Source organism: Panicum virgatum, chromosome 8K (genome assembly GCF_016808335.1).
Source record: "Panicum virgatum strain AP13 chromosome 8K, P.virgatum_v5, whole genome shotgun sequence".
In the NCBI taxonomy this organism is placed as follows: domain Eukaryota; kingdom Viridiplantae; phylum Streptophyta; class Magnoliopsida; order Poales; family Poaceae; genus Panicum; species Panicum virgatum.
Window position 1 is genome coordinate 2,205,574 of NC_053143.1, and position 14,130 is coordinate 2,219,703.

The 14,130-nt window shown below is 46.5% G+C and overlaps 1 protein-coding gene across 1 annotated transcript; it reads right to left on the minus strand.

The window, feature by feature from the left end:
* Positions 1–8,751: 8,751 nt before the first annotated feature.
* Positions 8,752–11,469, minus strand: LOC120643468. The gene is made up of 2 exons (XM_039919833.1): positions 9,489–11,469; positions 8,752–9,097 (listed from the first exon to the last, which is right to left on the minus strand). The coding sequence occupies exon 1, from the start codon at positions 11,298–11,300 to the stop codon at positions 9,510–9,512; it is 1,791 nt and encodes a 596-aa protein (XP_039775767.1). The 5' UTR covers positions 11,301–11,469; the 3' UTR covers positions 8,752–9,097; positions 9,489–9,509.
* Between the last annotated feature and the right edge of the window lie 2,661 nt (positions 11,470–14,130).

Consider the following 14,130-nt stretch of genomic DNA (forward strand, 5'->3'; position numbering starts at 1 on the left):
AATCAATGTCATTGTGTATGAACTTTGTGTCAACAATATAAGCCAGTGAGAAACTGAGAATCCGCAATTAGAAATAGCCTTTGCCTTTTGCTTGTCTAAAATTAGACAGATAATTTGCAAAGGGAACATACAGCCTTCAGAGGGCGTCCACTGACCCTATGTCAATGATATCTATCCATGTGCATACCGCCTGCAGTTTCAAGGTGACCAAAATAACATATCTGATTTGTTTGCACTCACCTGTGTTGTTCATTCAACATTCAAAGCAATACTAAGCACTCAAGTTCAAATAAATTTATCTTCCTATCTACTAAAGTTAGAATAAACTTCATGCAACTGCTATTGTGACTGGCATCAAAGCTCTTATTTATCACACTGCAAAAAAAACTGAAAAAACATATAGATACATTACACAATCCCTTCATGCTGTACCAAGTTCCAAAGGCAGACGAAAGGCTCCCGCGTCGCCCTGTCTCGGTGACACGGGCGGCGACCCGCCCTACGCCGCCGCTAGCCCCTCCTCCCTCTCCTTGCCTTCTCGCCGTCACAGGAGCGAGCTGCCGGCAACGCCACGCAGTCGTGAGGATGATGGCGACGGGGACTTCTCCCTGCTGCTCCTCGGGGCAGGGGCTCCCCCGGCGGCGGCGCGTTTCGTCACCGGCCACTGGTGCTCGGATCTGTGGCCTCGGCGGCCGGATCCGGCAAGGCCAGGGGTGGATCTGGTGGGGGGAGATGGCCCATTTCAGCGGTCGGTGTGAGGATCTGCGGCTCGGCCGGCGAGGTGCAGAGCGTGTCTGATGACATTCAGCCTGCGTGCTCCCGGCGGCGATGTGCGCGTGCGGGTGGCGGCCAGGCCATAACATCGGCCACGCTACGGCAACGGCACGGCGAGGGGCGACGTGATGCTGCGACGCGGCTCTCGCGAGGGAAGGATGGGGCGGCGCTGCTCCGGGAGGTGTCGGGTTGTGTGCTTGCAGTGGATGAGATTCTCCAGGCGAAAGCCTTGCCGTGTTCCTGCTGGCGGTGATGACGACGACGTCCGAGGGCACCGTTCTCCCCGTTGGGGGCGTCATCCATCCCGACAAGGATCTCAACCTGCAGGGACAGATTCAAGTGAAAACAGAAAAACCAACTCGCTGGTTCGGGTGGCGGCAGCATCGTAATGTTGCTCTCCTCTTGAGGCGTCGTCTTGGAGTCCTTGTTTGCGACACCATGGTCAACTTCGAGCAATGACAGTGTATAATCTATGGGCGTGGTAGAGATCGACTCAGTACGGTTTCTAGATCACAAGACATGAGGACCAAAGCAAGGTTAAAGGAAGGATCTAGAAGAAGTTCAAAGTTTAGTCTTTTGTTTTCTTTTTTATGTTCTCCTTTCTTGTCTTTTGTGTTCCTCGATTGGAGGTTTGGAGTCTAAGTACTCATGTAAGTTTCTGGTTTTATGGCCAGATATATATTTTTTGTGGTCGTCGACATTCACCTGTGAATGTTCAAGACCGGGTTGTCCCTTAATCTAAAAAAAAACACAATCCCTTCATACTATATAAATTCACTGTGTGGAGAGGTTGCAATTCAATTGGCTGATAAGCCTTCACTATCCGTGTATTTCAAGCTAAAGATAATGAAACATGTTCACTCTCAAATATAAGAAAAAAATTATAGTTCTTAACTGTATTTACAACTTTGGAATAGGATGTTTTTCTTGCTTACCTGGAACTATAGCGCTGGATCTTGCAGACACCGTAATCGAATAAGAAAGTTAAAATCAGAGCCGACAGTTAAATTCTAATGTGTGATTAGCTTAACATAGCTTAACATAAATAAGGATTTTTGAACAGCAGGCATCACTCCACCACAAACTGAAGGAGCATATTAGCTACCACCCTTTTCCTTTATCTGTTGCCATACTTATGCATTTTCAACAAAAAAAAGAACAATATGAAATACTTCTTTTGGTTGCTCAAAAAAATACTTTTGTTGAAATATGCATCCCTTTTTTTTGTGGTGAGTATTGCATGGTTCTATTCAACCAATTGTGTTTTACAGATACCTGAAACTCCAAATACCAATCTGCATATGTCGATATCCCAATCAGTCGTAAGGTTAGTTCTGAACATGAGAAAATATTAACTGTGATTTAGCATTCTAACAAAATCTTTTAAATTTTTTTTAATGGGAGACCAATCAGTCAAATATGTGCTTTTTCACTTAACTTTTTTTTATGTGAGACCAACAAAGGAGCATCATATCGAAGGTACTTTTAACTTGTTTAAATTATTGCTTCAAAAATAAAAATAAAATCCATATTCGAGCAAGAAACATTAACTTAGAGAAGACAAATAGCCTGGATGTGTCCCTTTTTCCCCATCAAATAGGACTCCTTGTTAGCTTAATTTCACATTGTTAATTGGTCTGTGTTGCAGAGGCAAACCATCAAACACATAGCGTGCATCCTCTATGGCCAAAGGCCCGAAGCAACGATTGCAAAAGCAAGCCATCAAACGCATTGTGTAAATCCTCCATGGACGAAGCACTTCTAGGCAGCATGGGATGGAATTCATAGACGCACGGAGGCAAAGAAATCAGAAAGTGAAGATGCACGGCCGTACCTGATTGGTCAGTTGGCCACCTTGGCCAGCAAAGTGATGAACAAACAGCACCATCTGGACATGTTGCCCGAGCGGGAGGACTCGTTGTTGTCAGATGAGTTCGTCTTGGGAAGCTTCTGCAGCAGCGACGTCTCTTCTTCCCATTGCCGGGGTCTCATGCAGCGTGAGGCCAACTTGCTCCCGCTGCCGCTTCTTGCTCCCGCTAGTTGCGGTGGCTGTGATGCTGAGAAGACGTACGACGACCCTAGAGGCACACGGTAAGGAGAGGTCAGCGTCTGCGGCTCTTGAGGCGAAGCCTTGAAAAAGAAGCTACTCATGGGGAAGGGCCCGCCCGTGGGCGTGTTGGACCGCTCTGCCCATCGCCGCTGGCGCTGAGGCCAAGGATATCCTCGGTGGATGGCGGCGGCGGGCGGAGGTGGTCGCCGGGAGCGCTGTGCGGCGGAGAAATCGAGCGGGTGAGGGCTCAAACAGGCCGAGGAGGGTAAGGTGAAGGTGTAGCCGCGGTGAATCGAAGGGAGGATCACCGAAGACGACGAATTTCGATGGCGATCGGCGTTGGTGAAGGAAGCAGTGGCGGCAGCAATGAAGGTGCGGGGGGAACAAAAGAGGCTAGGGTTTGGGGAGGTCCGCGTGCAGGCGGCAGCAGTGGAGCGCAGGTCCGCAGGCGGCGGCAGAAATTTCCCATCCATCGCGGCTCGAGCGCCATCGGAGAGGTCGGGGCAGCGTCGAGGCTGCCGGATGTTTCGCGAATGAATTTTTGTTTACAGCAACCGGGTGAAAGATGACCACCGCAGGATATAGATGTAGCGCATCTAGCCCAATAGATGCTAATGTTAAGTTTCGGTGATTTATGACAACTGTATGTGACTAATGTGTGTTTTAAAGAGAAGCTCAATAACTGGATTAGTCTCATATGAAATATGAAAGAAGAACCTCATTCGAAACAATCATGCGTACCAAGGACTCAATTTCAAAGATAAAAGGACTTTTCTAGTCTCAAGTGTCATAAGGAGATGAAGGACACTTGATTTAGTTAGATTTTATAGTTTTTAGTTCTTGATCGTACTATTAAGAGGGGTTCATGAGTTAGTAGCTTGATCAAACTTGAGTTGGCCTTAGAAATCTTGCACACTCACTTAAAAACAGCAAAAGATGGTCAATAAAAGTCAACACAACTCTTGGAAGAAGAAACAATCAAAGTCACATTCGAATCCAAGTCAAAACAGTTGAAAACAAAGAAAATCAGTAGCACCGGTTGAACCGGTGCCCCAGCATCGGAGCATCCGATGCATGGCGGAAGGACCGATGCCCTGTCGGTCTATCTTCTCTGGATAAAGGCAGAAATCAAGTTTAGCACCGGTTGAACCGATGGTCAAAAAGATAAACACCGGTGCAATGAAAGTCTTTTGTTCCAGAGAGCATGTTTTGGTGGACTTCAACCTCTTTTCAGCACCGGTTGAACCGACGCTACGAAATCAAAGCACCGGTGCAATGAAAGTCTTTTGTTCCAGGGAGCATATTTTAGTGGACTCCAACTTCTCTTTAGCACCGGTTGAACCGACGGTTCAGAATCAAAGCACTGGTGCATTGGATGTACTTTGTTCCAGAACGCTTGTTTGAGTTGGTCAGTGAACCTCTTCAGCACCGATTGAACCGATGCCCCTACGGAGCATGCACCGGTGCAATGACGCAAGCGTGGATACTGTGTCAGAACTCCAACGGCTACTTCTTTGACACAGAGAGACCGGTTGAACCGATGCCTATACTTTCTATACCGTCGGTTCTTCCAGTGGTCACGGTTTTTCTGCAGAAAACTTCCAACGGCTATGTGACCTCCTCCACTCTATATAAGGGTACCCTCTGGCTCATTTCAGTTGCCTTTGACACCTTGAAAACCTGAGGCCACCCTTGAGAAGAAGAGAAAGAGCTTTGAGCAAAAGAGAGAATATCTAGTGCTTAGTTTGTGCTTCAACCTTGAAGAACTCATCCTTTGCAAGTGTAGCAAGTGTGCTTAAACTAGGGCCAACTGAGTGTAGGTCAAGTGAAGGCTTAGGAGCTTGTTACTCTTAATGTTTGGCAGCACCTAGACGATCTTGGTGATTGAAGGTGTTTCTTCCGGAGTTTGCCAAGGATTGTGGGAGCCCGAAGAAGTGTGTACGTGGCTTGAGCTCCACCACGCCGGGATGGTGAACGGAGACTCTTAGTGAGCGCCCAAGTCTCGGTGACATGGGAGGTGACAAGACTCTTAGTGAGTGTCACAATGTGGATTAGGGGTGTGTGCCAACACATCGACACCACGGGAAAAATCCGGTTGTCTCTTGTCCACTCGTTCATTTCAAGCATTTACTTTCATGCAACTTTTCATGTGCTTGACATTAGAGGTCATAACTTAGCTCTACCTTACTTAGTTTTTTTTCTTTAGAAACTTGTGTAGTTTGTTTAGTTAAGCCGGTTGGTGAATTGAGCCTCACTAGCTTTGCATAGGTTAAGGTTGTTTTTATTGCTTTAAAATTTTGAAAAAGACTCAATTCACCCCTTCTTGGTTCATCGATCCTTACAATAGATCAAACGACTAATTTTTTTTTACTATCGTGGAGTACATGAGCGTGCGCCAAGCAGTGCGTCTTTAAAGATTAGAAAATGATTTTTTTTCAGCAACCGGGTGAAAGATGACCACCGCAGGATATAGATCAAACGGCTAAATTTTTTTTTACTATCGTGAACTATATGAGCGTGCCCCGAGCGGTGCGTCTTTAAAGATTAGAAAATACCGGTCGCAGTCGTAGCCGAGGGAGGGGTGACTGGATGATGCTGATTAGGGCTGGATATCGAGCCAGCTCGGCTCGTTAGTGGCTCGGCTCGTTATAGCTCGGCTCGTTATGGCTCGACTCGTTATAGCTCGTTATACAAACGAGCCAGAAAGCTAGCTCGGCTCGGCTCGTTAGTGGCTCGAGCTAGCTCGTTTGGCTCGCGAGCCAGAGTATAAAAATATTTACATAGAGATGATAACCGTAAATCTATAAAAAAACACATCACATGCATATTTAAAGTAAAATAAATAAAATAATGTGAATTTTATAATAAAAAATATAAGTATGTTATCGTCCATGACCATGATCAACCATTATTCGTTGATCGTTTCAACTAATTCATACAATATTTGTTATTTATCTTGGCTCGTTATGGCTCGCGAGCAGCTCGCGAGCCAGCTCGAGCTGGCTCATTATAAAGCGAGCTGGCTTGTTATAAAACGAGCTGGCTCATTATAAAACGAGTCGAGCTCGAGCCGAGCTAATAACGAGCGAGTCGAGCGAGCTAGCGAGTTTCGAGTTTTTCGTCCAGCCTTAATGCTGATGCATCGCCGGCCGGAAAATTAAACCAGCAATAGCGAGCGGTGTGATCCGGCCAGCCGCGTCCCCAGCCAACCACGGGCGGGGCTATATGTCAGCACCATCTATCACCTGAACAATCTAATTAGAACAGGTTATATGGGCCATCAGCCCAATAATACAGTGATACGGACTGTTTGTATAGATTAGCGGTTAAAGAGGAGAGAGATTTAATGCATGCATGCATGCAAAGAGATCATGACTGTTTGTATAGATTAGCGGTTAAAGAGGAGAGAGATTTAATGCATGTATGCATGCAAGAGATCATGACGGCATCCATGTGCATGCAAAATTTGAAATTAAAAAAATTATAACTATTAAATGGAGCATCTAAATTAAATTTAAATTACACTATTATCTTTCTTATAATAAGATCTTTAAAACAAAACCACACTTGTCTATGTTTGTATGATCTTTTTTAAAAAATAATAATTAATAATTAATTTCATATCCTGGGAGCAAAATAATTTAACAACACGAGCAAATAATTATTTTTATGAATAAAATAATTAAACATAATGAACAAATAATAATTTACAACGAACAAAATATTAAACATCACGAACATTTGATTATATAGGATAAATACTAAAAATGAATATTGCGAACAAATAAGTCAGCGTGACAGAACAATTTAATCTACGAAGCGAAGAAATACTTTTTAATGAAAATAATTACATCTACAATACACTCATATATATAATATAATATATAATATTCACACATAAAAAATAGTTTTATAAGAATATATACACATGCTAAAACAAACTAGTATATAAAGAAAATAAATCATTTCACACACCAATTTATGAATCTACAATAAGAAAAGAATCTTTATAAAAAATATACTAAGTAATACCAAATTTGGAATAGATGGAGCCGCCAAATATACCAAATATATACTAAGTAAGTAATATTCTCATTTAAAGTTAGAGAAAGAAAGGATATAAATTTTAAAATAAGTGGTATGAACTCACATAATAATTTTAGGATAAAAAATAACTGAAGATACCAAATAAAAAATGTAATTTAAAAAGTCAACGTAAAATGTAAGAAAGAAAAATGAAAATAAAAGTAAAATATGGAAAGAGAAGAAAATATATATTAGAAGAGAGAAAAATAAATAATGAAAGAAAATAAAAGAAAAGATTTGGTTACACTAAGAGGATTGAAAAATGGTATCGTCACTTCTCGACAAAATAAATAAAGAATAAAATAATAAGATCGATAGAAAAAAGGATAAAACAAAAAATGAAAGAACAAAATTAAAATCGTACGTAAAATAAAAATTGTAAGGAAAGAAATGGAAAAGAAGAGCACGAGAGAAGAAGAAAGAAAAAAAAAAGAAAATACTACTCAGGCAATGACCAGCGTTCATGCACCAAATGCAGAAAGGAAAATAAAAACTACTAGCAATTGAATAATAAGAAAGAAAGCGACGAGAATAGGGAAAAAATAAATACTTAATAGCATAGCGCCTGCGACAGCTGATACATGTCTGTCAGTGTGTACGCAGGTGCATTGGGTCAACCCGCGTGCACGCACGCACGCACATGCAGCCCACAGCAAACACGCTTGCTACATACTAACAGTGTTATTAGGCTGAAATTATTCAAACCGGCCGACAATTGGCTTCAAAAGATGGCTCTGCAAATTGTAGCATGGGCGATATATAGTCATCCCGGCCAACCACGGCGACTCCCTTTTTGAGAAAGGTCGCAACGTGTATTTTAGTTAGGCGAAAGGGCTGGTAGCCTAGTGGTTACAAGAGTCTCAGTAGCACTTGAGGTCCTGGGTTCCACACTTCCACTCCCCGTGGGAGCGAATTTTCTAGGATTTAACAACGTTTGTGCTTTCAGTGGTAGACGACGTTCCCGTCGACAGCGAAGCGCCTGTGGTGGCTTCGTCAATCTCGAGAATTTGCCGGCTCAGTCTCTCGGAGGTGCTCATAAAGGTAGGGTTGCGTGCGTGTATTCATAGAGATGAGTGTGTATGCGTGTTTATGAGCATCTGCGTCTGTACTATTTTTCTAAAAAATGTGTACTTTAGTTAGAAGGAAGAACAGCTACTGCTAGCTGGACCAGTTTCACACCACACCAAGCAGCAAAACCCTTGCTGCTAACCCAGCATCATCCCCATGCCCATGCGATTCCAGGATGAATGGATGGTTCGTCATGGCTACAATTAATTATATATCCAGTCTCCACGCAGCAAAAACATACTACAGCTAGGTGTGATGCATCAGCTAGTGACAACAGAATGACACGCCAAGCAAGAACCAATGGCACAACACTTGTTTGTGCATCATTGCTGTTACACAAGGAAGCCGACTAGCCCAGTTAACATTATTTATGCTATACGATTCCAGGATAATTCCAGCGAACCAAACAAGTGCATCTGTAGTTAACTGCCACTCGAGAGAGCAGAGGGAAACCCTGCCTCAGTTACTGGATGGCCTTGCGCAAGGAAGCATACTCTTTTGCGCTGATCATATATACTTCCATTGTTGTTTGGCTTATCAGTGGCCTCAATGAATTCCATCTCTATCTGATCGGTACTAATCAGGTGGTTTACTTCCTTAAGTTGCATATATTTTTTAAGAATATTGTTACAAATCCTGATTCTCTTATACCAGACTTCAAGTAATGCATTTAACTGGACTATATGACACAGTGCCATAGTTTCAATATCTTGAACTTAGTGGCTCAATCGGGAAATTAATCTGCTCTGCTATTTTAATTGGCTTCTCTTATCTTTTTGAATGGGAGATTGCTACCAAAACCTTCATTAAAACGCAAAGACTGTACACTGCAAGCTACATACAGAAAGAAACAAATAAGGGCAAGTCAAAGTTGAGAGTCGAATCAAAGCAACAATACTCCTATATTCAGATCGCTCCACAGCTTGTAGCTAGTATACGACTTGGCGCATCCCCGCAAAGCAACACAAGAACATGGTCGTCAAGATTTGCACCACACAGACACAGCAGTAGTATCGTCAATGGCAATTATGAAAACATATCCTGATGATACAACAGTGGTACGCCAACAGCAGTAGTTAGAAGCTTTCCACACATCATCCACCTCAAACCTCAGCAACCCTGCAATTTGAGTAAAAGCGCCATATGAATTTAAAGCAGTTTGACAAATTTTCTAATGTACAACAAAGATAAACATTTAATAATTTATTAAAACTAACATGGCAAATCTTTGAATATCTTGGGACACCTTCAAGATCCACTTAAAGGAGAAGTGTACACAGAACAAAATAACATTTTAGAAAATTTTCTAAAATGCCATATGAATTTAAAGCGCCATATGAATTTAAAGCAGTTTGACAAATTTTCTAATGTACAACAAAGATAAACATTTAATAATTTATTAAAACTAACATGGCAAATCTTTGAATATCTTGGGACACCTTCAAGATCCACTTAAAGGAGAAGTGTACACAGAACAAAATAACATTTCAGAACAGAACAAAGAACTGACCTTGCGCAGTAGCAAATCTATCTATCCAACGATTCCAACATGACAGATGTCATCAAATACAGCAGTCCACGAAGCTGGAGGATCCATTGGTTCAACGGCCATATCATCTGGAAATGGTATCTCCCAAACCTCCTGCGTCCCTATATCAATTGCAAGCACTCTTGAAGTCCGAACTATACCATCACTGTCTTCAACATATACTGTATTCTGACGACGTCCTAGCAAGCCATCCATTGAATTAAGAACCAGAGGTTGGTTTGCACCAAGATACACTGAGTAAGGTCCAATGGAATCCACCTCCACCATGTTAACTCGACCACCCTTATGTTGAATCCTAAAGCAGCGCACACCAACCTCATTTATGTTCAGGATTGATCTTGTCAAGATAAGAAAGTAAGCTGAGGGCCCGCACAAAAATATGTGTTGCCCATTCTGCATCCAAGTAACCATCGAAGCATCCAAATGAAGTTGCTCTGCTAATCTTATCACTATGAAGGGTTGGTGTTGTTGTCTGCCGATTCTGTCTAATATGAGATCGTTGGTAGCAGTGGCACCAGCAAATGTAACTCCTGTCATAAAGTTAACTGAGCGCATGGGAACGAAGCCCTCTGTTCCAGGGTATAAATCCCAACACCAGTTCAGAAAAAGTCCAAGCTCCACATCCTCGCCATCAATCTCTCTATCAATCAAACCTCCTTCAGCATGTGAACCAACATGAAGGCGAAGACGGTACAGGAGAGTTCTATCAAGCTCCAGATCACAAGGTTCCACTTGTAACTGACCATTTTCTGTAAAGACAGCAAATACAGAAAGTCCCTGAAGGTATATGCCCTTTGGAGTGTGCTCTTGTGGTGGATCTGGTAGGTCTCTTCCATAACCACAAGTGAAACAATGTAGACAAACCTTGTTGTTCCTTACATTTTTTAGTGCCAATAGACCCTGACTGGAGCCCCAACACATATTTTGTTGTGGAGGTGGGCACAAGCAGTCAACTACCTCAAATCTAAATGGTTCTTGCAGACCCTGGTGGGCAGGGATCTTAAGTAACGTGATGGCTGGACATGTGGGGTGGTTCCTAGTATGAACAAGAATTGGACCACTAATTTCAAAAGACTTATTCCAAGACTTGCAGCATAGCTTCATAGCAATTGCGCTTCTGATAGAGGATGTAATGACAAATCTAGCAATCTTAGCGACAAGCTCGTGAGGGAGGTTTCCCATTGGTGACCTCATCTGCGGTGCTCGGGTGTGACTGTTGGCAAGTATGGAACTCGGACCTGACTCCTCTGTGGGCGTTCTCTCCTGGAGGTCGGCGCGGCGGCTGCGGAAGCAGGCCTGGAGCGCGTCCCCATCGGGCAGATGTCCCTCCTGGAGGTCGACGGGGCGGGTGTGGAAGCAGGCCTGGAGCGCGCCCCCCTCGGATAGATGTCCCTCCTGGAGGTCGACGCGGCCGCCGCGGAAGCAGGCCTGGAGCGCGTCCCCCTCGGGCAGATGTCCCTCCTGGAGGTCGACGCAGACATGTAGCGAGTCCCCCTCGGCCAGATGCCCCTCCTGGAGGTCGACGTGGCGGAGGCATGGCGGGGGCGCGCCAGCCGCGGGAACATCATCGGCAACCCCGTCGGGCGGAGATGTGTCCGCGCTGGAGAGGGCGGCGGATCTGGAGACCGCGAGGAGCACGTCCCCCCACGGCAGCAAGTTACCGCCCGTAAGAGAACCTGCTAGGGCATCCTCCAGATCTCGCTGGCCCGTGCGAACGGGTACAGACGAAACCCCAAAGACTGGAGGAGGAGGAGTGATCTCCGGCGCCGCCATCGCTTGCGGCGAACCCGTGGATGTGGATCGGGGCGGGCTAGGGTTTGGATAAGGTGGAGAGCCGAAGAAGCGAGGCGGGCTAAGGGTTTGGATGAGGGGATGCGATGGGGAGGGGAGAAAGCTGTGGCGGACAAGGGGAACCGTTTTCACTTGGATTGGAGGGAGGAGGACCGCGGGCGGGGAGGAAAGGGCCGGGCCGGCCTGCTCCGCTGCTCGTTACTTCTTGCTTCGCCCCGCTCCGCCTCCGCCGGCTACTCCACCAGCCGGAAAATGTTAGAAATCGCTCCGATAATAGGAGTCAAATCATCACAAAAAACTTAATAATTATTTTTTTATTTTGAAATAATATTTTTATTTCGAAATTTGTTATAGAACAAATTTTTTGTTCCAAAATATTTTTTTAATTATTTTAGCAATAAAATAATTATTCTGAAATAAAAAAAATTTGACTATAAAATAATTTGTTGGGCAAGTTTAGGTCTAACATTATAAAATTTGGGGTGGGTGATAAGTCTGCTGGGACCCTCAGCAGCCCCCCACCAGCCAGACAACAATATTTTTTTTCACACAGAACCAACTATCAGACAACTAACAGTAATTTTCTCTCATAATAAATTAACACCAGCCAACAACCGCAACCAATAGAACATAGTGTACATATAGAGTATTTTTACTCTTTAATTGACGTGACGCATGCACCGTTTAGGCCTCCTCCAGCGGTCCGAGCTACCTTGGCTCGTGGCTACAGTAATTCGATTCCAGTACAGTGCTACACAGTACCATGGAATCCTGTGTCTGAGAGAGAGAGCACCTCGGTCTGCGAGCGAGCATAGCGCGTCGCAGAGCGATCGTCTCCTCATTTCGGAACTGTTCACTTATTAAAAAATTTATGAGCTACCTCAAGAGCCAGCCGTTGGACGTGGCCTTAGTCAAAAGATATACTCCATTCCCTTGGGTTTCCATCTCAGCAGAAATATCCCACGCTAAGCATGTGTTTGGATTGGAGACGGGTCGGGTCCAACCCAGATTTTAGGGTTGGGTTGAACCCAGTTGGTGTTTGGTTGGAGGGTTGGGTCGAACCCAGTTTTTTGTTTGGTTAGAGGGATTTGTAAAGATGGGATGGATGTCCATTTAACTCCGTTAGCAACAGTAAAATATGGACCCCACGTGTCATCCTCTATTGTTTTTTTCTTTTTTTTCCTCTGCACCTTATCTTCTTCCTCGAGCTCTCCCACCTCCGCTCCGCCCAGCCCCGCCCCGCCCCGCCCTGCACGCGCCGGCGCTGCTCCGCCCGCCCCCGCGCGCCGCTCCGACCGCCGCGCGCCGCTCCACCCGTCGCGTGCTGGCGCGCCTCCCGCCCCCGCGTGCCGCTCCACCCGTCGCGTGCCGGCACGCCTCCCGCCCCTGCGGGTCGCTCCGCCCTCCCCTGCGCGCCGCTCCGCCCGGAGCTCGACGAGCTCGGCCGGCGCCGCTCCTCCCTGCTCCGCGCGGAGCTCCGCCGGCGCTACTCCTCCCTCCTCCGCTGGGAGCTCGACGAACTTGGCCGGCGCCGCCCCTCTTTCCTTGGCGCGGAGCCCGTCCTTGCCGGCCGTCGCAGGCCACGCCCCCCCACCCCACCTCGCTCCTCCGCCGAAGCCGGCCGCCGCGACCCAAGCTCCTCGCTGCGCCTCGCTCCTCTGTTGAAGCCGGTCGACGCGACCCGAGCTCCCCGCTGCGCCTCGCTCCGCCATAGCTGGCTCCGCCGTGCGTCGCTGCTCCGTCTGGGCGAGCCGCCGTGGTCGCCCAGCTCGAGCTCGCCCGCCATGGCCGCCCAGCTCGAGGTCGGCCCCCATGGTCGCCATGGCGCCTCCTCCTCGCCCACGGGCGAGCCGCACAGCCCCACCTCCTGCCAACGCCCACGGCTGCGCGCGCCGGAGCTGGGCTACGCCTCCCACGCGCTCACGGACTCACGGAGGAAGACGACGTCGATGTGGGTCGAGTTGGTCCGCTCGAATCGGACGGATCAACTCAACCCGCATCTAAGGAGTATATTCCTCTCCAGGGACCAACCCAACCCATACAACCCACCAACCAAACACGGGTCGATGTGGGTCGAACCCGTCCCAACCCATTTCGACCCACCAACCAAACACACCCTAAAAGAACCGATTAAACATTGCTATTACTACACCCAAAAACTGCCCCTGCTGAGAGCCTGTTTCCTTGTGCACCAACAAAAGCTACACAGATAATTCCCCCACACCTGAATGAATGGTCCAGATTTGATTGCTTTGAAATCGGACGACCCACGGCAGAAGGCTTCAACGCGAGCCATCCCCGGTTCCCCACCCCGCCGCCGTGGTACGAATCCCTCTCCTGGCTCGCTTCGTCTCCTATCTCGACCACAAAAAAAAATCCACGTAGCCTGCGCCTCGCCCACGCCGTGTTAGCAGCCCAAGTACTACACCGACGCCATCAGAGTCCAGCCCAAGGCCCAAGCGACAGAAGAAGCCCAACAAGCGAGTGAGCGGCCCAGAGTGGGTGAAGTAGATGATGTATATAGGTGAATGAGCCGGACAAGCTCGAACTCACGGATGTAAACAACAACTTTTCCACCAAGTTAATCTGTCCTCCGCCGATCCAATTTCTTGCTTCCTCTCCCAGACTCCATTCTTCTACCCGAATCCCCGCTACCTCTGATTGATCCTAACATCTGGTATCAGACTTGCGATCCTGCGCACGCTCTGGATCCCCACCACACTCGCTTCCAGAAACAGCTCGGCGCCATGGATCCAACCTCGAAGCCCTTGATTGACGAGATGAAGAAGCTCGGCGATCGATTCGCCCGGGT

Coding starts and splice junctions, on each gene's coding strand:
- LOC120643468 (XM_039919833.1), bottom strand. CDS start 11,300: ATGGCGGCGCCGGAGATCACTCCTCCTCCTCCAGTCTTTGGGGTTTCG.